The sequence below is a fragment of the Cervus canadensis genome, chromosome 7 (assembly GCF_019320065.1).
Source record: "Cervus canadensis isolate Bull #8, Minnesota chromosome 7, ASM1932006v1, whole genome shotgun sequence".
Taxonomy (NCBI): Eukaryota; Metazoa; Chordata; class Mammalia; order Artiodactyla; family Cervidae; genus Cervus; species Cervus canadensis.
The window spans coordinates 50,907,528-50,931,515 of record NC_057392.1 but is presented as its reverse complement, the minus strand read 5'-3'; the positions used below and the strand labels follow the sequence as shown (position 1 = coordinate 50,931,515).

At 38.0% G+C, this 23,988-nt stretch overlaps 1 protein-coding gene across 2 annotated transcripts in view; it reads right to left on the bottom strand.

Annotated features, from left to right (window-relative positions):
* The window catches only part of FGF12 (fibroblast growth factor 12), a 585,143-nt gene extending 562,847 nt beyond the window's left edge, over nt 1-22,296 (bottom strand). For both annotated transcript variants that reach the window (XM_043473412.1, XM_043473413.1), the window contains exons 1-2: nt 22,160-22,296; nt 21,864-22,006 (exon numbers count right to left, since the gene is read on the bottom strand). In XM_043473412.1, the coding sequence (XP_043329347.1) occupies nt 21,864-21,876 (13 nt within the window). In that variant the 5' untranslated portion in view covers nt 21,877-22,006; nt 22,160-22,296. The remainder of the gene's footprint in view (nt 1-21,863; nt 22,007-22,159) is intronic.
* Between the last annotated feature and the right edge of the window lie 1,692 nt (nt 22,297-23,988).

Below are 23,988 nucleotides of genomic sequence, written 5' to 3'. Positions count from 1 at the left end.
GAAAACCGAAAAATTCAGAAGATAGGAGATTCCATTAGGTCCCTTTCAGTGCTTGAAGAATTAAGCCTTAGAGCATTCCTTAAAATAATTGCTTAAAATCATGCAATCAAGATATATTATTTGGGGAAGGGGCAACATAAGGGATGAGGGAATGAGTACAAATTACTGGGTATATTGTACAACAAGGGATTATCCAGGATATAGTTATTGTACAACACAGGGAATACAGCCAATATTTTGTAATTACTGTAAAAGGAAAGTAACCTTTCAAAACTGCATAAAACTAAAAAAAAATTTTAATCAAATATATAAAGTATGATTGGACTAGTGTTAATGAAAAAAAACGCATGTTATAAGAAATCAAAGCGACATGGATGTGAAAGAATTTGGAAGCAATATTAGGAGTGATTGTCCTTAAGTGGATGCTGCAATTTTCCCTATAACATTCATACGAAGAACATAAATTTCCATCATGAAAAAATAAAACACAAAATCAAATTGTACATATCTATATATAGATAGATAGATATACACACACACACATATATATATATGGTTCATAATTGGTAAATGTTCCATTTCAGTAATCTAAACATAATGACACCCTTAAATAAATAATAATCTCTTATCAGCTATACTCAAAATAAAAAGAACCACTAGTTTTTTTTTTTTTTTGAGTGGATGACAGTTTCTGTATCATCATTTCTTTAACCCACCTCACATTACCATTGACGCAACAGAAATGCAGGAGGTAGAGTGACTTTGCCAAGGTCACATCAAGTCAGTGAGTCCTGAGCAGCACCAGGACAGACTCCAGATCACCCGACTCCTAGCCCGGTGTTTTTTCCTTCCTTCCTGTCCTCTCCGATTTGTTCATCCAGAACTAACTGACCAAGCAGAAACAATTGGGAATAGTCAGACATCTATTAATAACAATTTGCTTTTATACAGTACCATATAGTTTACAAAGCACTTTGCATACACTTTATCTGCTTGATTCCTTCTCAAAACTCCAGCGAGTAGACAACTGACTTTCATTTATAATGAACTCAGGTCTAGACAGGTAAACTGATATACCCAAGGTCATGAGCCAAATTTGAGCCCAGACTTTCTTATGAGAAATTTAAGTCCATGTACATAAATCCACAGCAACCTCTGTTTCAGAGATACAAAGAAAAAAAATTTTCTGCCATAACCCTAATTTGTATCCTATTAAGCCAAAATTCTAAGGGGACTGCCCCAGTAACTTTGTGAAAGGTTCATAAATAGAAAGGCTAATTTTGAAAGAACTTTAACACTAACCAGATGAATAGACTATGCAAAAGTAAGAGATAAATTGAGAACAAGAACAGGACAGCACTGAAATGCACAACCAGCAGAGTGATTAAGACATCAGTGACAAGAAAGGTCTTCATGACGTACTTATTTCAGCCCTCACTTTTTGAAAACTGTTTTTTAAATTAAATTTTATTAGAGAATGGTTGCTTTCTAATGCTGTGTTAGTTTCTGCAGGACAGCAAGCTGAATCAGTTATATGTATACACATATCCCCTCTTTTTTAGATTTCTTTCCCATTTAGGTCACCGCAGGGCACTGAGCCGAGTTGCCTGCGCCATACGGCAGGTCCTCATTAGACACCTATTTTATATATAGTAGTGTATATATGTCCATCCCAATCTCCCAATTCATTTCCTCCCTTGATGTACATGTGTTTGTCCTCTGCATCTGTGTCTCTATTTCTGCTTTGTAAATAAGTTCATCTGTACCACTTTTCTAGATTCCATCTATAAGCATTAGTACACGGTATTTGTTTTTCTCTTTCTGACTTACTTCATTCTATATGACAATCTCTACCATCCACATCTCTGCAAATGTTACTACTTTGTTCCTTTTTATTCAACCTCTACTTTTGAGCAGAGGAAACTAAAACACCTCTATCACCAACCCCAAAATGTAGAAATCCCAGGGTCTCTTGAAAAATAAAAGATATGATAGGTGTGACTCTGGAAATGCCACCCCTTCTGTACTGGCCACTCTCAAAAGCTCCTGAGCAGTACTGTCTGTTCCTCAGAATCCCTGGGGTCAGGAATGTAGTAAAGACAAGAATCAGAGTGTGAGGCACGCAGAGCAGTCTTCCCAGGAGCAGACAGAAGTGGCACATCCAGGCTCTCATGGGAGGGAGGAGAAACCAGCAGACTGGGGACGACACAAGTGGAGGTGATGATGAAGCCGTTCCCCACGGACAGGAGAGAACAACAGAGAAGAGACTGCTTTGGTGCTCATTTGCAAAAACAGGAGAGAAATTGCTTCCAACAAGAAGGAGGAAGTTTTTACACCTAACCAGATTTCATAGGGAGGAAGATCAATAGTTCTCTTTCCTGGACAACAAGAAGTTAAGTCCACAGTGAATACACTCCATTATTTAGAGAGCTACATTTGACCTGGGGTGAGATCTGAGCGCTGTTTAAACAGGAAGGGAAGGGAAGTGGAGGCTGTGTACTACAGGAGTGCCAACCCCAAGTCTTTAGCTACTTTATAGCCAAGGATATAGTGGAAAGTGCCATGAAAACCAAATAAGAAAATATTATTATAAAATCAAGCGACTTATATTTTATTCACTCAGTGAACTTTCTGTTCTTAATAGAAATGACCTTAATATGGCCAAGTCACTGGGATGACAAAGAGAACACAATCTTTGCCTTCATGATGTTCATACTCTAGAAGACAAGCCTGACAGGCAACAAAGGAACTACATATACTGCAGTGAAGAAAGAAACACAACCAGGAATCAGAAGGCCAGAGGAGGGAAAGACTATTCTCGGCAGAGAACCAAGAAAATCTTTCTTAAGAAAATTACAATCTAATTATTAGTGTATGTAAAAAGTACTTGGGGAAGATATATAAGATCTCTTTCAAGTTGTTTTGTTTTGCTTTTAATGAGTTATATAATTATTGCTACTGTTACATAGCTGATAAATAACAATTGAATAATACGTTTTTTTTTTACAGTTCCTAGCTCCCCCATAATATACCATTTGCTAAAATTAAGTCATGAAACCACAAATTTAACAGAACACATTATATTCTTAAATGTTCATTGAAGACTACATTCCCTGCCTCTCCAAAATGTTTAAATTCTTTCTTTGTACATCTGTTGTGTGCTTTCAAGACAATGCAAACATGGGGAAAACATGAAAAATATTTTGTAAAATAATAGAACCAAAGCTGGATCTAGGAAGCTGTCTCCTGAATTTGATGAATGAATTTAAATTCAGTCAATATTAACCTGTGCAAATAAAAAGAGACCTATTGTTCCAGTTTAAGAACTGGCACTGCTTTCAAAATAAATCATGAAAACTTAAATTATTCTCTCTTGCTGATATTACATGAGAGTTTGGAGTTCTGTTCCTATATCTAAAGCATAGAATAGAGCATTCATTTGAATTACTGTTTTTAAAGAAATACGCAGGGCTTTTCAAAACGGGTACTTCCAGATCTCTGAGAGTCAGAGCCATTGATTAAAATCTGTAATCATATTTATGGATAACTGGGCTTTAAGGTGGGGGCTTAATATGCTTTAACAGATAGAGAACAGTATGGAATTCAATAAACTGATTTTTATCCCTTACTTTACCAGGATCGATTTATTTTTTCCCTGGGTCTTGGTTTTTCCAGCTGAAATGAAGAAGTTAAAAATGAATTCTAAAATCTCTTCTGACCATAAAGATGCAATCATAGTGCTGGGAAGTTAGTAACTTTCCCGGTTACGAATTGGCAAGACCATTTTTTTTCTGGGAAGTTATTGAGCAAAGATGCATTTCCCAGCAAGAATCTGAAGGTAGATTTAATCTCCCATCCCGCAGAACCTTTAGCACTTGTTAATATCTCTGTTATGGCTTTTCCCATATTGTATTTTGAGCAGTACTGTCAGTCTTCCATGCTAGTGCTGAAGGTTCATAAGGTCAGAACTGTGTCTTACTCAATGTTTTGCCAATGCCCAACAATGCATGACTCAGGTTAAGTGTCCAATGAATGCCCAGGTAGTGGAATAATGAATAATCTGTCAGAGCACTGTAAAAAAAAAAATGTCTGGAATGATCTTGGTAGTTCTCTTAACCTTGTAACTCTTAAGGTATTTACATGGTGTTTTCTCAAGGGAAGACCATTTTAATGACCCTGATGTCTGACACCCTAACTAGGCTGGATAAACAGAGGAAATCAGTGAGGCCCTGCTAAGAATCCCACGAAAAGCTATCTCCAGGGCTTCTGAGTTGAGATTATCTTTCCATAAGATTATTTAGTATCTTTTGAAAGTAAAGGCTTCTAGGTAAAGATAATAAAGTAGAACATAGGCTTTTACTTTCATTCTACTTAAAACACCACTGAAAGTGAAAGTGACTCCATTGTGTCTGACTCTCTGCGATCCCATGGACTGTCCAGGCCAGAATACTAGAGTGGGTAGCCTTTCCCTTCTCCAGGGGATCTTCCCAACCTAGGGATCAAACCCAGGTCTCCTGCATTGCAGGCAGATTCTTTACCAGCTGAGCCACAAGAGAAGCCCAAGAATACTGGAGTGGGTAGCCTATCCCTTCTCCGGTAGATCTTCCTGACCCAGGAATTGAACCAGGCTCTCCTTCATTGCAGGCAGATTCTTTACCAACTAGAAGGACAATAAAGGTGTGTGTGTCAACCATCAGATTTGAGAAATGAGAAACCATCTGGTGAAGCTATAAAGGATTTAGCAGACCTGAGAAAACTGAATTCTAAGTCAGCAGTGTGGAAAATAATAAATGACCTAACTTGAAATGCAGAATCTTCAAAAGTTTAGACAGTGGTAGCACCAACCTTGTTTACAAAAAGGATAAAATACACAGAATTGGTGGACAGTTTGTTTTTAAGAAGATATTACAACCTCAGACCCTCTCTTAAACATTGACCATCTAGACAACTGCTGTCCCCAATCCCAGCAGAAGACTCAAGATTTGTTCTATGTAGAGGATAGAAGAGAGGCTTTGTGTACAGTGGGCAGAGTGGGTACCACAGAGAGATTAAGTGAACATTTACATGCTGATCGCTGAGACACAAGGAAGCCTGGCAGCCACATCCTTACCATCCAGGCAAGAGAAAGCCTTCTTTGAGAAATTTATAAATAATAAGAAGCAAGACCTAAAGACTGAAATCAGGAGTTCCAGACTGAAAAGTCCATGAAGATGACCATATAACTAAGATCATTATCAATAAGCCCCACCCACATGAACAGAACTTCCAGTTACCTTTCTAGAGTGCTCATAAATATGAACAGATGACAAACATAAAAATATCTGTACAAAATCTCTAACATGAAATACAGAAATCAAAACAATAATAATTTTTTAAAAGCCAACTGGATGTAAAGGCTATGGAAGAAGATAGAAAGCTTATTAATAGCAATATAACATTAATTATATTATTAATATTCCTAACAAGCTATTAGAAATATTGTCCCTGTGAAACAAGGCAGCATAATATAAAATTAAATAATATAATATAAAATCAAAGAAAAACAAAAATGTTAGAAACTACAAGTCTGATATCAGACTTAAAAACAAGAAGATTTGAAGATAAACTAGAGCCTATCACCTAGAAAATAGGGGGGAAATGCAGAAGAGATGAAAATAGGAAAGAAAGCGCATTAAAATAAAAACATTAAAATACAGGATATCAATAAGTAACAAGATTTCCAAAAAGCCAGAACCAAACAGCAGCAACAACAACAAAAACAAAAACAAAGAATTCATCAAGGGACATATTTCAGAAAACTTTTCTAGAGTACAAGTTTCCTCATGAAAGACACTAAGTACCCAGTATAGTAGGAGAAAATGCGACCACAAGAAAGCAAATCTCAGAAAATTTTTAGAACTCTTGAAAGGAGTAAGGCATGTGCAAACAATAAGGAATCAGAACATCACAAGACCAGAACAACAAAACTTGAAGGGAGATGACATTAGAGTGGTGCCATTTAAATTCTGAAGGAAAATTATTTTCAACCTAAATTCTATGCCTAGCCAAATTATTGTCCAAATATGAGGAAAGAATAAATGAGTTTTCAGACATGCAAAAACCCAGAAAATTTAACTACTATGTACCTTTTTTTTTGTCAGGAAACTGCTAGAAAATTGATTCCACTAAAATAAGTTAACTAAGATAAAAGAATGCAGAGGATACAAGAAAATAAGAGATACAAGCAAAGAGACCAGTAGAGATTTTCCAGAGTGATTGAAAGGAAGATTCCCTGGATGAAACCAGTACATGGGGCATAAAAGGAAAAGCACACATATAGAACCAAAGCAGAAGGTTCTGAGAGATTATTCCAAGATGAACTTACCCCCCAAAAGGAGAACTTGATAAAATACCTGTGCATCTGAATGCCTGGAGATGAGATTCAGAAAACTGGTAGAGATTTGATAATGAAGAGAACATAGAAAGCCGAACAAACAGAAAACAAGACAACTATCAACCATGGGGGTGGAAAAATCTTCAGAGAAAGGAACAGCAATCATAGTTTCACTTGACTTAGTCATGAAAAGTATTTACACAGTCAGAACAATGTAACTGCTAAATACTGATCTAACCAAAATAACAATGACAGCCCTAGGAAGATGGCAGGACAGAAAGAATGCCTGTTGTGGTGAGAATGTGATGATGAGAGAAAGGAAAACTTCATCTCTACAATGAAACATCAAAAATAGAGCTGAGAAATTGAAAAGCAGTAAGAAAAGACTTATTTAGAATACAGAGGTAAATAGCAAAAAGAATTGAGAGTGATTATCTCTGGAGAGGGGAAAAAGTGTTCTGGGAGGGGATCAGGATTTGCCATCTTTGATAATACACTTTCTATTACTAGGACAAAAATGGCAAGTGTAAAAAGAAAAGTAAGAAATCACCTCAAATTTTATTCATGAGGGAGCTTTGTTGCACCTTTCTTACTCCAGAAGCATTTCTAAAGGAATGAGTAGCACAAGAAGTGTCATTGTGTTCCCCCACACTCTCTCATCTTTACTAAGACATGCATGATTTGATGGTCAGTAGAGATCAAAAGAGGTTGCTCAGAGAAAAGACAAGGCTGTCCTTGCCATCTGTCTAACCATTCCTTATGGCTATGAGATGAAAATCATCTGCTGACCTTCATTTTCAAAATCTTGTTCATAAATCTTTCACCGGCCAGGCTGAGACTTCTCTATACAAGGCAGTAGTCTAGATTTCAACCACTGATTATGATTATGTTCAAACTGATTATGCTCAGTTTGGCAGGAAGTGTCTTCCTGAAACAGTTCTAAGACTTTGATCCAAAAGCAGTATCTTTGTGGGGCTACCATATTTTATAGCTCTATATATTGAGTTATCACCAAAGGCTCAGATTGAAAGTATTATGCTTGGAATTCATTGAAACCTTTAAGTAAACCTGAATCCATCAGACTCAGCAAAAGCTATGGCTAAGATTTTGTACCTGAGGTTATAATGAGGCAGTTTTGAGATATTTAAAGATAGATCTATTTTGTTGAGTGCTACTATACGTCAGGCAGTATGATGAACACTTTCATACACTATCTCATTTAATCCTCAGAACGACTCTATGAATAAATACTGTTATTATCTCCATCATGTAAAAAAAAAAAAATCTAGAATTAGGATGACTATGAACCTTGTCCAATATCTTCCACAAGGAAATAGACAAAAACCAAACCAGAATTGGGCTCAAAAACCGCTTTAATTCCTCTATCTTCTCTAAAGAGAAATAGCCAAAATATCAAAATATACCACTGAAAGAGGGATGGTAAGGTTGAAAACAAGCATATTTCTTATGCTGAAGTATATGAGTCTTCATAGACTTAAGGAGAATTTGAAGAACTTCACATAGCATAGTTGCAAAATGCACATATATTAGTACCTGTATAGAGTTTGTCTTGTCATTGTAATTCTGAAAGTTGATAATAATAATTTATAGATCACTGGAGAGCAATTTTTGAGCCTGACACATTTCAAAAATATTTTTGGACCTTCCTGCTACAATCCCAATCTATAAGTTTCAATGCAAAAATTTCAGAGGATTGAGAGCCAAAAACTGAATAGAAATGAAATTCACTCTTCCATTAAATAGGAAAAGTGTGTCAGCAGTAAAGGCTGGCAAAGGTCACAGAGTAAAGTACTGGATCACAGCATTTCTTCTGGCCATGGCAGTGTGCTTACAGGTACACCTGCTTTGTTCAATGGATGTTTTCTTGAAAACTTAGGGAATAATTGAAGCTTTGCAAATGGAATTGTACTCCAAAAGCCCTGAAACCTACTTTTTAAAAGATAATTGATACTAGTTAATAATTTTGAAATGTAAGTTATCATTATCTACATTATGTAATTTGTAATAGCCTGCCATAATTTTCTTCTAATTCTTCATTTCATTATCAATATTCTTTATACATGGTATCCTGTTCCCAACTCTATCTGCTTCCTGAGGGCAGGGACTTTGTCTTCTCACTACTATATTCAGCACCTAGAACAGTGCCCAGCTTATCAAATATTTTTTAGATGAATTATCCAATCATATAATCTTTCCTAGTTATTACCTGTATATTAACAATACTGTACCTTTCTTTATGCTATTCCATCAGCCTGGAATACTGTTGCAATGTTTTAGATCCATCCCTTCTGCATGACCAAGCTCAAATGCCAACTCCTTTCTCTGTATTCCCAAGGATTATATTTCTGTAGCTGGTGTAATAGCAGAAGGGATAAATCTTGTATTATTCATTGGTTCCTGGTCTATAACACCTAGCCAGAGTAAAACACGCAGAAGATATTAAAAGTAAATTTAAAACTTAATCTAAATTTTCACATGCATTACCAGCTGTCAGCTCTTCCCAGGCTTCTGTTGGTGTCTATCTCCAAAACTTAGTCTGTGAGATCTTTGTGAGGTCAGAAGCTGTGTTGGTTTTTTTTTTTTTTTTTCTCATTTCTAATCTTGATGATAAGCAATGTGACTGGCAAGATAAATTCAAGCATGTATTATTTGTATACACTATTAATAACATATTTGTGTTAATTAATTGACTGGAATGTGGTCATGGGTAACACTGGGGTGATGTGATCTTATTTATTCTTTCAAGCTATGGAGTTCCCTCATGAGAATGCTACCCCATGATTCCTTGCTCTGGTATTCCTCAATGATCAGCAAAATGTACATTTATTTCTGCTGCTGCTGCTGCTGCTAAGTCACTTCAGTTGTGTCCAACTCTACGTGACCCCATAGATAGCAGCCCACCAGGCTCCCCGTCCCTGGGATTCTCCAGGCAAGAACACTGGAGTGGGTTGCCATTTCCTTCTCCAATGCATGAAAGTGAAAAGTGAAAGTGAAGTCACTCAGTCATGTCTGACTCTTTGTGACCCCATGGACTGCAGCCTACCAGGCTCCTCCATCCCTGGAATTTTCCAGGCAAGAATACTGGAATGGGGTGCCATTGCCTTCTCCGACATTTATTTCTAGATACAAGTGAAAGAGAATCTTAGACTACATTGTCTACACCAGGGGTTCTCAAAGTGTGATCCCTTAATTAACATCAGCATTTCCTGGGAACCTGTTAGAAAATGTAAGTCTCAGGACCACCCCAGGCCCACTGAATCAGAAACTATAGGATATCCAGAAATTTATCGTGCTATAACAAGTCTACAAGTTATTATGATCCATACTTAAGCTTGAAAACCCCTGACTGAACACAATTGGGAAGAAAGCTGTTCTCACTATTCTGCCCTGAACAATGGAGCATTCCCTGGACCTACCCAACAATGTCAAAATTCCTATCACATCCTTCCTCTTCTGAGGAAACTCAACTTCATTTTAGGCTGGATAATTGGAACAAATAAGTAAAATTTTGATCAAAAAGATGAGGGAATCTCTTTCATTTCTGTCATTATACTTTAATTTTTATAGCATGACTTAAACCAGTAGGTCTTAAAAACTATCATTTTAAACCATATACCACAGCTGAGTGGCATTCTGCTAGTTCCAACCAGAGGAGAAACACTGAGTGAATTAGAACTAGGCAGAATGAAGGGAATACTAATGAGGAAGCAAGGGTCAGCAATCTAAAGAAAATATGAAAGAAATGGACGCTAGGCCAATCACAGCCTGTGTCAAAGTAGGGAGGACGGACAATAGTGGGGAAGGGAAGAATCTGTTTGTGAGAATAAGAAAGTGGCAGCAGCCAGCATCAGATAGGAATCTTGTCCTGCATTGGGAATGTTCACATGAGGTAGAGTGAAGGATACAGAAAGTAGTACTTGGTTCTAGGCAAAGGGCTAACGTGATAGTGAGGAGTTTAAGGCAAGAATACAGCTCCGTACAGGAAAAGAGGAAGTAAAAACCTAAGAGTCAGAAAAAAATTACAGCAGCAACAGGTGTTGATACTAGGTACTGATGTTATGCTTGGTTTGTTACACAAACATAAAATGTATTTATTATATATTACTACACATTAATATATGGCCTTCCCTGGTGACTCTGCGGGAAAGAGTCTGCTCTGGGTTGGGAGGATCTCCTGGAGAAGGAAGTGGCAACCCACTCCAGTATTCTTGCCTGGAGAATCCCATGGACAGAGAAGCCTGGCGGACTACAGTCCATGGGGTCACAGAGTCAGACATGCCTTAGAGACTAAACCACCAGCACACATTAATATTAATGTATATACTTTAATGTAATACATTAATACACCTTATGTATATTATTTGTCTCATTCATCTTGAAAGATGAATTGTAGGGTGGGATGTTTCGAGAGAACAGCATGTATATTATCTATAGTGAAACAGATCATCAGCCCAGGTGGGATGCATGAGACAATTGCTCGGGCCTGGTGCACTGGGAAGACCCAGAGGGATCGGGTAGAGAGGGAGGTGGGAGGGGGGAATACATGTAACTCCATGGCTGATTCATGTCAATGTATGACAAAACCCACTGCAATGTTGTGAAATAATTAGCCTCCAACTAATAAAAATAAATGAAAAAAAAAAAAGAAAAAAAAAGAAAGATGAATTGTACAATAAGGAAGCAAAGACACAGATGTATCTTGCCCAAGTCATAGGGACTAACAGGTTGTTAGTTGTGTGTCTGATTTTAAGTCCTGTAACCTTTCTACCATACCACTGAGCTTCCCAGATGAGCAGGACAGCTGTTCCAGGTGAGGCGGAGGAGGAAGGTGCAGCCCCTGCTTACTCGTCTCTGGCCTGTGAGCATTGGTGCTCTCTCAAAGCCACGTGGCAGCAGGCAGGAACTCCTCTTGTTTCCCCAAGTTTGCTGTCCTTGGCCCGGGGCGTGGGTGAGCCTGAGCCTTCAGAGATCACCCTCCTGAAGGCTAATAAACTGCACATGTGATATTGTATGTACACAGCTGGACTAGTTTTCACGAACAAAGGAAGGCTAGTTGACTTACCAGAGCAAAGTATATCTTAGATGTTGAATTGTGGTTAAGCTCACAGACTCTGAAGCCTGTCTGCTCTGTACTAGCTATGTGACTTAGTCAAGTTACTCAATGTCTCTATGCTGGGGTTTTTACTCCCTAAAATAGGGATAACAATAGCTCCTGCCTCACTGGATTGTTATGAGGATTAAATGAGTCATTATATGTAAAGCACAGTACTCAATACATAGTAAAAGATACATAAGCACAATTTCAAAAGACTGTTATCGCCTCAAATGTCCTTTCAATGTCTCATATGAATAAAACATGAACCATCAAGCATAAAGATTTTTGCTTAGTTCAGTCTTAGGTAGACCTGCTTAAAAAGTCTATAACTGAGCCCAATATCTAGTGTGTTGTTTAGTCACTAAGTCGTGTCTGACTCTTTGCAACCCCATGGACTGTAGCTCCCCAGGCTCCTCTGTCCATGGAATTTCTCACAAGAATACTGGAGTGGCTTGCCATTTCCTTCTCCAAGGGATCTTCCCAACCCAGAGATTGAATCTGCATCTCTAGTGCCTGCTGCATTGGCAGGTGGAGTTCTTTACCACTGAGCCACCTGGGAAGACTATTTTATGCTTTATTGAAAAAAAAAATACTGTTGAAAGATTTGAAAAAGGAAAAAGCCCTTACAATCCAATCATCATTACCCAAATGTTACCACTTTGTACATATTACCATCTATGTCCATGGACATACAAATTTCACATTTTTGTAATTGATATGTATATCTGTATCACTTTTTTTTATAATTACCATCATATCACAAGTATTTCTGACAATTCATGTTCATAAACATGCTAATGGCTGTTAAATATTTCATTCTATCACTAAATTTTATTCTCTGCACAATCAAGAAATTCAGCTTATTAATCATGAAACTCAGACTTTGTATAACTTTTATCTGGAAGTAAAAGACATCTTCTTCTATCTAAAATGATCAGTTGCCAATCAAACATCAGAAGAGAGAAAATGGATTTAAATTGTTTGAAGACAATGAAGGACTGAGTGCAATTACTTTTTAATGTCACAAATGATTGAAAACTAAAAAAAATCAAATATCCTTTCTATAATGTTAGTAAAACACTCAACATTTTGACTCCTTGGCATTATTTTGTTTGTCTTTGTTTTTTTTATGGGAGAAGTGCTGGTTACAGCTGGGAGAGCAGAGAAAACCATATCCACCAAATCAACCTCACATAGGCTAAAATATAAATAAACTACTCTTATTTGTAAAGACACATGAGATAGGTGAAAAAAAATTACAAAAACATAATGTGCAATCTGACAAGCAAAAATGCCACTAAGTTAACTGAAGACATAGTAGAGACCAAGGCAAACAACCATAAATCCTTAAACAAAACATAATCACTGTTGTCCCCACATAAACACTCAAAAATGCTGGTTCTTACAATCCCATAGATAAAGAACCTTGCCTCTGATCCTCGCTTGTTTCACAGATGAAGGAAGAAGGATAGAGAAAGGAAGTGACCAGTTCAAACTCACACAAGGAGTTGGGTCAGGAAGTTGAATTCAAGTCCAAGCTTCCAGACTCAAACCAAGATCTCTACTACAACCATGCATTGGTTCAGACATACCTGGGCCTGTATGTGGTCACTATCATGCAATCTATAAACTCCAGCCAAGTATCCATTTTCCCTCAACCTTTGTGTGCACATGGGCTTCCCTGGTAGCTCAGCTGGTAAAGAATCCACCTGCAATGCAGGAGACCTGGGTTCGATTCCTGGGTTGGGAAGATCCCCTGGGAAGGGAAAGGCACCCACTCCAGTGTTCTGGCCTGGAGAATTCCATGGACTGTATAGTCCACAGGGTCGCAAAGAGTCGGACACGACTGAGTGACTTTCATTTCACTTCACTTCTGTGCATGTAGAACCAAATTAATTACTCATGGCACCAAGTTAATTACTCTACCTAATTCAGTTGCTCAACCCAGCTGTGGACCCAACAAATTCATTCATACAACTCACAGCCTGAAAACACTAGTTCAAACCTATCAGGGGCTCCTTAAGAATTAATGTGGTAATTATGATCACCCTGTTTTGTTTTCTACAGACACCAAGTCTAAAAGGGATCAAGTAAAGAATGAATACAAACAAGCTGAAAAAGCAGTTTCTTCCTAAAAAGAAAGTAGAAATCAATAGGCAAATAAAGTTATTTGTTATTACACTCTTGGAAGTTATATACACTCTTTGAAAAAAGAAAAAGGTTTAAGATACTGAGGTCCAGAGAGGAGAAAGATTTTTCCTAAAGTTCCTCCATTGAATTAGAGGGACATGAACCAGAACCCAGGTTTTCTAGCATCTGGTCTAATATTAGTTTTATTTTATCAGAACATGTACCATATTTTCTATGCCTTAGTGAATCTCCCTAGCATACAGTTTCATAATCCCACCAGTTTAAAGAAGCTTACCCTTAGAGAATCTAACACATAGTAGGCACTCAATAAATACTGCTTATTAAATCAATCAATCAATCATTTTGCTTGAAAATTGCCTTGGTTGTCTCCCTCACCTCAGTATCATTGCAGATATTGCTATACTTGTATTATTGGTTTTCTTTTTATGCTGATGCAAAGTCTATGTCATCTTATTTTGAACTATTTGTAGGCTTGCAAATACAGCATGTTTTATATGACAACCTTTTTTCTTGACACATAGCAAATATTTCTCTTTTAAATCCCAGAATAGAAAAAAAAAAAAGTAAATCAAATACAATTTTAAGTAGTGCTGGAAATGTTAAAAATATCTTGAAAGAAGTGCCTCTGTAAAAAACAAAAACTGCTTAAATAACCTAATTTTAAACTTTCCAGATTTTTAACAATTAGAATGATCATGTAATAAGTCCTGTGAAAGTCTCTAATTTGAAGAATCTAAATTTGATCATGTAATAAGTCCTGTGAAAGTCTCTAATTTGAAGAATCTAAACCCAATCTAGCATGTGAATGAGACTAAGGACAAAAACACCTCAACATTTCTTTTGAAATCAGAATCATCCACATTTTTTGTCTTCAAAAAGTTAAAAAGGAATTTCTAATTTTTATTGCAATGAGGCTTGCTGGATATATTTGGTGTCAGTGTTTGAGGAATTGAGAAAAACCTGATTGTTTCACATGGGTGACAGTTGTGGGAATGAGTGGGGACTAAAAGACATGCTATTAGCAGATTGGTATTGCTGCTTCCTGCTAGTTAAGGAAATTTTGATGTGTTATCTTCTCAATGGCCTCTGAAAGCTTCTAGATTTTTTCCTGTAGTCTAGTCCCTTTCGACTGCATCTCAGGCTAATGGCAAGTCCACAAATAGTAGGGAAACAAGACTGAACACAGAATAGCAATTTCCCTTTCCTTTTTGTCCAACAATGTTTAAAGCTCACTTTCAATTATCTGTACTTTCTGAATCACTGGTGGTGGGATTTGTTTCAGGTAAAAAGCCAGGCAGAGTATATGCTTTTAAAAAGTAAAAAAGAAAAGAGCTGTTGAGAGGCAACAGGTGTCCCTTGGGACTTCTGCCAATGTACCATCAGTTGCCTAATAGCAGCAAAATACCATGGCCTCCCTGGGCGGGAGTCCCACCTTCCCAAAGACAGGGAGATGGAGACTGTTTCAAAAAGTAACTGGAGAGAACAGCAAACTAAAATGAGAACTATAGACATCGATACTAGAACAAAATCCATCATGCTCTGCATGCAAGGATGCCGATGAGGATGAAGACACTGGGAGAAGTGATGTGTCTTCTTGGGCTCAGACACATGCTCTCTATGTTTCTAACCCAAGCCTGTAGGACAAGAATTGGTTTCTCTCTCCTACACATATGTTCTCTTAACACTACAGAGGGTGAAAATAAAAATCAAGGTCCTGGCAGTAGGAGTCCTGTAGTATTTCTGACAAAGGACACACGTACATGTTACAATTTTATATTCCTCACCCTGTAGCTTATCTATTGATTCCTAATTGAGAGTGCACATCCTAATCACGAGGTGCTTCTTAAATATCCAAGTCCCAGGTACTACAGGGTGCCGCATGATTCAGATGTGCACCCCGACCGAAAATCCTGTTACCAGCCAGATTTTACACAATGTTTTAAATCCAGTCAAGGTATAATACGTACTTCCCAGTGGCTCAGTTGGCAAAGAGCATGCCTGCAATGTGGGAAACCCGGGTTCAGTTCCTAGGTTGGGAAGATCCCCCGGAGAAGGAAGTGGCAATCCACTCCAGTATTCTTGCGTTGAGAATTCCATGGACAGGGAAACCTGGTGGGCTACAGTCCATGGGGGTCACAAAGAGTCAGACACGACTGAGTGACTAACACAAGGTATGATATTTGACCCAATGCACTTCCATTCCCAAACCCACAAGATGTTATATAACTGACTTGAAACTATGTCTGAGCAACAAATATAAATTCACATTTTTGAGGAGTTACTGCAAAAAAATATATAGAATAACAACAAAAGAAATCCCTATTGGTAAATTAAAGCCTTTGCAGAAGTCAATGAAGATAATTTGTAGCAGCAAGTATGCTTGTTGCTAAAACTACAAAAATGACAAAGGATTAATTCTTCCCCTCTAGGATGAGATCCTAATGAAAAGACAAACACAACTAATAATAATGAAAGACAACACAGCTAATCATAATGAAAACTCTGATTCTAAATACTAAATGCTTTATTGGTTTGAATTTAATTTCATAATTATGATATTATGGTATGGGACTTGGGGAAGGCACAATAAGTTTTGTTTTACAGGAAAATAAAAGATGCATTGCCCAAGTTACTTAGTCTTGAACCTCAGTTTTGTTATCTACAAAATGAAGTTAATATATCTAGTCACAAGTTTTTAAAGGAGATGACATATATTAACAAGCCCTTTGGAAAAAACACAGAATGTCTCATGAATGTTATTTACGGCTGTTAATATGACAAATCAAGAGCCCAATATTAACAAATTCAAAGTAACATAACTATTAGTCATTCAGTAGGCACAAAACTCCACACCAAATAGGGTCAGAAGCTTAATGGGATAAAAGGACAAGGATAGGGAATGACTGGAGATAACAAATGGGCCACCCCCAGGCTTATTTCTAATGCTAACAAGCCTCATCATTAACACCCAACTCAGACAATAGGTTACTAGCCAGGTAGCTAGTTAGTTGGAACAGCTTTTAGAATAGTACTCAGCAAGAGTTCAAATGTTCTCCCACACAAAAATTCTGCCTAAAGAAACCAAAAGTGAAAAAAAAAAGAAACCAAAAGCGGAACAAAAGGCAGACATTATTGCTGTGGAATATTAAGTGCCTCTGTAGAGGTCATTAATCATTAAGACTTTATTTCTAGCCACCTGGGTAACTGACTAGAACTCTGAGAGATGAAGGGAGAAGACACATACACTGTTAGAAATCAGTAGCTCTTGAGCCTGTTCATTTATCCTCAGACTGAAAGCTTCTTGAGGGCAACCCCAATGCACTATTCATTATCTCCATCCCCTGCATTTAACAATAAGCCTGGAATAATGTGGAAACTCATTAAATATTTTGAATTAAATGAAATGGAATCTCTCTGATATTTAAGAATCTTTAAGACTCAGACAGGAAAAGTTGACTTGTCCAAGGTTACGCCATTAAAGCTGGGATAAGAACAGGGATCTCCTATGCTCAGTGCCTGTTCTGCTTTTTTACCGTGTTATATCTTACTCATCCTACAACGGTCTTGGAGCTTTAGTTGTTTGCTTTTTAACCACAAAGCAGCTTTTTCAAAAATCACTTTCTGGCTCTGATAAACTAGTTACTGCATGACATTTTCCTTTCCTCTTGTAGAGTGAACCATTCTGGTTTCAGGTAAATGATTATTCTAGGCATGCATGCATGCTAAGTTGTTTCAGTCACGTCTGACTCTGTGCGACCCTATGAACCATAGCTCGCCAGGCTCCACTGTTCATGGAATTCTCCAAACAAGAATACTGGAGGGGGTTGCCATGCCCTCCTCCAGGGAATCTTCCTGACCCAAGGGTTGAACCTGTGTCTCTTGCATCTTCTGCATTGGCAGGCAGGTTCTTTTACCACTAGCATCACCTGGGAAGCCCACTTCTTTCACCTCTCCCAATTTATAATCTCCTGGATGTGTGAACATGGCATGATAAACTAATGAAAGCTATCCAATCTAACATATGTAATCTGAATCCCTACTATGTAAATAAAAATGTTTTATCTGATGCAGGCACCTGGGCAGCTGCAGGACTGTTAGAACTTCATATTGTGCCCACAAACAAAGTTAATCTATGAGTGAAGATTTGAGAGTGAGATCTTTAAGATCAGAGACTACATCTTAGTTTTCTTTTACATTCTCAGAACTAAGCACTTTGGGAACATAGCAGATGCTCAATAAATGCTTGTTTAAATAAAGAACATAAAAATTATAATGTTGATGGTAAGAAATGCAGTATGAGAGGGACAAACAGGGACTTAGATCATATAAAATATACCAGTAAATATTAATTAGATATAAGGGAGGTCACAGAAGGTCTTGGTGAACAAGAGGCACAGCAAATGGATCTTAAAAGAATGGAATAGAGGCACATGGCAATGGGATGGAGGTAAGCTATATTCAATCTAAGATGCGCTTTGATTAAGCAGTCCAATGTCACACTACCATGGGTTAACACCAGGACATTTTAAGGAGTTCAAAAATGAACCTATAGAAAAGGCATTTAAAGATAATTAAGGGGTTGAAACTAAATGGCTAGAGGAAGAACAGAGAAGGTATTTTTAATGAATCCATCTTCTGATAATACTAAGAGGCAAGCAATTTCTTTGGTATTTCATTTCCATTCTTTCCCAAAGCAACCAAAAACTTACAGCATGATCACATATCACATGCTTCCATATTGATTAATAAGATGATATCCCATCTTCTATATTCAGATGCCCAGAGTGGTGTCATTCAGATACAATCAGTCCCCTAAGGTCTAAACCAGTGCTTCTTAAGCTTTAATATGCATACAAATGACAAGCAGATTTTGTTGAAATGAACATTTGGCTCAGTAAGTCTGGAGTAAGGCCCAAGATTCTGCATTTCTAGCAAATTTTCAGGTGATGTTAACACTGATTGTCTATGGACTACATTTTGACTAGCAAGGTCTTAGACCAACGTTTAACTTTGACTAACTTTGACTATCAATTTGCAACACTTGAGGAGCTTTTAAAAAATACCTATGCCCAGGTTCTACAATAGAATCAATTAAACCAGGATGTCTGAAGGTGTGGCCTAAGCATCTTTATGCTTCAAAACCTTCACAGGTGTTTCTGATAAGCGCAAGCTTGCAAACCTAGCTGGACAAAGAAAATATGTGATACAGGCAGGATGGGAAAAAATACAGAAGATTGAGGGGGTGGGGGAGGGAGCGGGGAAGAGAGGGAGAGAACCTTTTTCCTCACAGTAAATCGATGTTTCTCAAACTTTTATGGGTGCACAAATAATCTGTGAATTTTTTTAAAAATCAGATTCTGATTCAGTAAGCCTAGAGCAAAGATCAAGATTCTAAATCAAAACCACATTTTTGATTATCAAAAGTCTAAATGAGTGATTCTTGAATACTGTTGCATCTGAGATCTTTAAAAAAAAATATATTGCCTCTCTCCTACCTTAAAATTATGATGCAATTGATGAAGTGTTTGACCAGGCATGAGGAAGGAGGTCTCAAAAGCATACCAGATGATTCTAACGTACATCAAAGTTTGTGAACCACCACGAGGCACAAATTCTGTCAAAGTTGTTCGGACTGTGCACCTATCCAAATCTCTGAAGCAACATTAATTACCATGGTACAGAAGGATCACTGAAATTACACCAGAAATTGACTGCTGGATCAATTGATTCATTTACCTCTCCTCCTCGTCCTGCTAACAAGAAGTGATGCAAAACAATAAGTAAGGAAGCGAAAAAATTGATCTTATTTGTAAATAACTGATGCTTAACTTGCTGAAGACTTTGGATGAGTGCTCTAAGAATGGTTTTGAAATGCTGGAGGTAAGATGAAGGTTGTCAAATGTTGGCAACAAGATTCAAAACTAAGTGGGCCATTAGCTTTTTTTCTAGGATGAAGAACTCTTGAACTCTCAACTGAATCATGTAATAGTACTTTGAGTATTGAAAGATTATCTAGTAGAAAAAAATAAGTATGTATGTTTACATTTGAAAATGTCTTCCTGAAACTAAACTTGAATCTATTGGGGGAAGAAATTTGTACATGGCAGCATAAAGTATCAATACTTAAGGTACAACAATTCAAATGGGATATGAATATACTTCTCTTAATACACACTTTCTTCTATAATAAAATTTCAAGTTAGCTACCATTTTTAGCTATGCCATTTGCATCAACTCAGAAAGTGAGGTCAACGTGTAATTCACCACTCTTTGTATGATCACTATCTGGCTAATTCAGTTTTGCAAAAAAGTCCGTGAACCAATGTGTATGAAGACTTTCACCATATCTTTTGCCTGAAGCAATTATGGTACCTCTGCAAAATGACCACAATATTGCCTTGGGGCAAAATTATTCATTGCCTTGAAGTCAGTGCTGTGATTCATGCCTGTATCACTGCTATAGATTTTTTAGAACTTCTAGCATGATTCTTATATATACTTCTGAGATTTTCCTTTCTGAAATCCCAAGCCTGGCAGAATAACTAGAATGCTACCGTTATCAGTATGAGATATAAACTGTCTAGAACTTTTTGTGGCATGTAGCATGTGCTATGGGCAAAGAGGAGAAATTAAAAATTATTGCTAAGAGATACATTTTCTTTTTACGATGGGCCAGGAATTCATGTATAAATTGAAAGCAAAATGTTACAAAGAACATTTGCCAAATAACCAAGCTTAATATTCAAATAGCAGGTGTTCTCTAAATAAAAAAAAAGATGCTTCTTAGTAAAATGATACTCTGTTATTAATTTCATGTTCTAGAAATACTTAATCAACTGGAATATTACAGACATCTATGAATTTTTGACTTCTAGTTTTAAAATGGATTCTACAGTAAAGTTAATCAATATATGCCTCATGTATATTTATTGACATGGGGTCTCTTCTATACGTTCATCATTGTTAGTCAAGGAAATGCCCATCAGTAAATCATAGGAATAAATTATCCCAATTAAAATTTGCCAGCTTGTCTGAACCTATGTTGATTCAGTTATTTTCACACTGGAAATGCTTACCTAAGTTGAAATACTTAACTCTTATAATCAAATACTTCATTGAACATGTACCTGCTATCACTTGACACTTCAGTTTTACCAATCAGCCCAGAAATAGGTAACCCACCACACTCCCTGATCCTGAGCACATTACCACAATGACTGACATTCTTGGTTTAAAAATAAAACCTTGTTTCAAATATAGCTTCTCGAGTTCTGGGTAATGAATATAGTTTCATAAAAGTTGACATCATTTTTTCCGATTTCACAATTAAATACACCCAGTATTCCTACTGGATATCTGACCACATCACTCAAGACTCTTGCAAGCTAGTGGGCGTTTTAAAGAGGAGGAGGAGGAGGAGGAAGAAGAGACCTGCATAGATGGAGTTAAACCCAAAGGCTATCCAATCCTACAATTTTAATAGTCATTTTGCTTATGTGAGTTAAATATGCTATCAGAAGTTGATTTTTACAGCTCATTTACCAATTAGTATGTATACATTATGCAGATTTGCTTATGAGGAAAATATTAATATATACATATCCAGAACTAGTATATGCATCATGCCTGGAGCCAAGCAGTACTCCGATACACTGTTCTTCTTAGAGGTCAGTTCTAACGCACACTGTTTCAAATAGACCCAATTTCTCTGCTGATATATATTCAAAATGCAGTGGGATGTGGTCATACACACCCAGAAATATCATCTTCCTGGGGTGGGGGTGGAGAAATCCAAACATTTTTTTCTATAGCAATGCATTATTGGATATCAGATACAAACGTGCCTGTCAGCAATCCTAAGGTAAATGAAATATATTTATGTGAACCCATCCATTCTACAGAAAAGAAATCGCTTTATCAACACATGTCGCCTCCCCCACCGTCTAAAGACTCTTCCCACCCCCTACCTAAAAAGAAAAGAAAAAAAACTCATCACACTTCACTACGCAACTGATGGAGTATTAAACACTGTCTTCCAAGCTGTGGGAGTTAAAAAGAAGTCGCCTTCCTGCCACACTTCCCTGGTGCTGCAACGGACATAGCATCTCCTCCTGTCGACCTAGTATGATGCTCGCTCCCCAAGCACTGCAGTCCCCTCGCCGAGGACTGCCCTGGCCACACGCACATGCCGCGGGAAGTCCCCCGATGGGGACAGCCACATACCTTTGCTCTCCATTTCGGTCCCTTTCGAGTGCTGGGAAGTTCAATGGAAGTTGGCCGGAAGATGCGGGCCCGCTTCAGATTCCCAAACCCGGGAAGCCAATCTGATGATTTCGCCCGTACTTCCTTTCTTCCCCTCAGGCTTCCTGAAAGATGGGATTTCTTAAACCTTGAAACTGCAATCAGCCACCAAAGGACACTTAGCAGCAGCGGCAGATTGCCTCTACAAGGGATAGGTTGCGACCTGGCATTCATATGCATGCACGGTGCCCGTTGAGTTTGTTTGTTTGTTTTTTTACCTGGGTCTGGAAGCAGCAAGCAGGAGCTGTCCTCCGAACGTGGTGCTGCAGGTGTAGTGACAGATCATCCCACTTTGCTCGCTGGATGTACAGATTTGCATGGGCGCTGGCACGCATGCGCAGGGCGTCCCCCCACCCCTTTTCGCCGCCTCCCGCTCCCCCGCCCTTCTTTGCTTCTCTCCCCAATACGGTCCTTAGTTATCCCCGCTGAAGAGCTGTAGCGTTCGGTCACAGGGAGCGCTGCTAAAAATAAACGCCGGACCGGATTTTCCTTTGCAAACTAGCAAATGGATTGGATTGGGATTGTGTATCAATCCAATACGATTTTCCAGATGGGATTACGGAAGCCTCAGAGGAAACTGGGGTCTCCGAGCTGGGTATGGTTTTATTCAGAAGCAGAGAGGAGAAAAGAGGAGTGTATTTGCAAATCCCGTGTAATGGTCACAATTTGGGGTTCTCTTCCCAGTTGCTGCAGTAACTTTCCAGGTGTATGCCGCCTCCTCTTCTAACCACTTCCCCCACTGACTTTACGGTTCTGTTTGTATTTCCATATCTGTTTTGTTTTTTCATCCGGGATAGAGTGGGAATAGCCCTGGACCTACCAAAGATTAATATTCGCCTGCTGCTTTGCTACTCAGACTGAATTTTCTTGCCTCCCTGATATCTCTTTGGCCTCCAACTCAAAACTGTTCCATGAACAGGCTACAGGGCTTCTCAATTCTCTGAACAAAGCCACCGAGGACATCCTGGGGTGCTTTTTAGCTTCTTTCCAACAGTCTGCCAAGATGCAGAGACCCCAAAGGTAGAGAGGCCCTTTATTGATAAGAAGTACTTTAAAGCTGTGTACATAATCATTTTTATAACGATGAAGAAGAAAAATATTTTTCTTGTCTAAGGTACTAGTGAAGGTTTCAAAGCCAAAAATACTTTATAGCACTCTTTTCGTAGAATATTGTAAAAGTCCACACTATGCTTAGTTTATCTGCAACCTGTGTAATAGGGCAATATTTACTACCTTTTTCTTTTTCAATAGTCCAGATTCTCCTGAGAGATGTCGCTCTTTGAGAATAATAGTCTTATTCTCAGACATGAAAGTAAACCTAGAACACTAGTATCTAGAATGGCTAAGGGGGGAGCCGTGCAGCTTAATCTCATACCCCAGGTTACACAAAGATCCCTCCACAGGAAACTTCTCATCCCAATTTTCAAAACATTGAAATACAATAAAATATACTGCCAAGAAGAAACCTGAGTCAGACTATAATTCTGTATTCCTCTGGTGATTCAGAGGGCATCCTGAGATTTCTCCAGTGCCTCAAGCCATGATTACAAATATTAATCATGATGGCTCAGTCAGACATGGACATCATTGTGGAGGAGACCTGTTGATAACTGCCATGGCTCAGCAAAGCCTGCCTCCATTCAGCATTGGGGAATCAAAACACTTGAGTATGGCATTACAGAGGTCACAACCTAGGATCTACCAAGCTTTAGGCTCTCCTATTGCATGCCCAAGAAAATATTTGGGGGGGAATCACAAAACTCACTTTTTCCATACATTTTGATAGATTTTTGAAGTAGGCTATAGTGAAAGTAGATCCTTAAGAATAATAGTGTCTTTGGGATAAATAATTCCTGCTCCTAACACTCACCCATTACATATTCTTTTCCTCTCAGAACTTTCAGAAAAGGAGATACCTTTAGAGTCCATCTATGTACACCCATAATATTTATTATTTTACAAATGGAGAGGAAAGGAGGGCACTTGACAAGACTCACGTAGTGGAGCAGAACCAGACTCAAACTCTAAGAGTCCTGGCATGAACTTC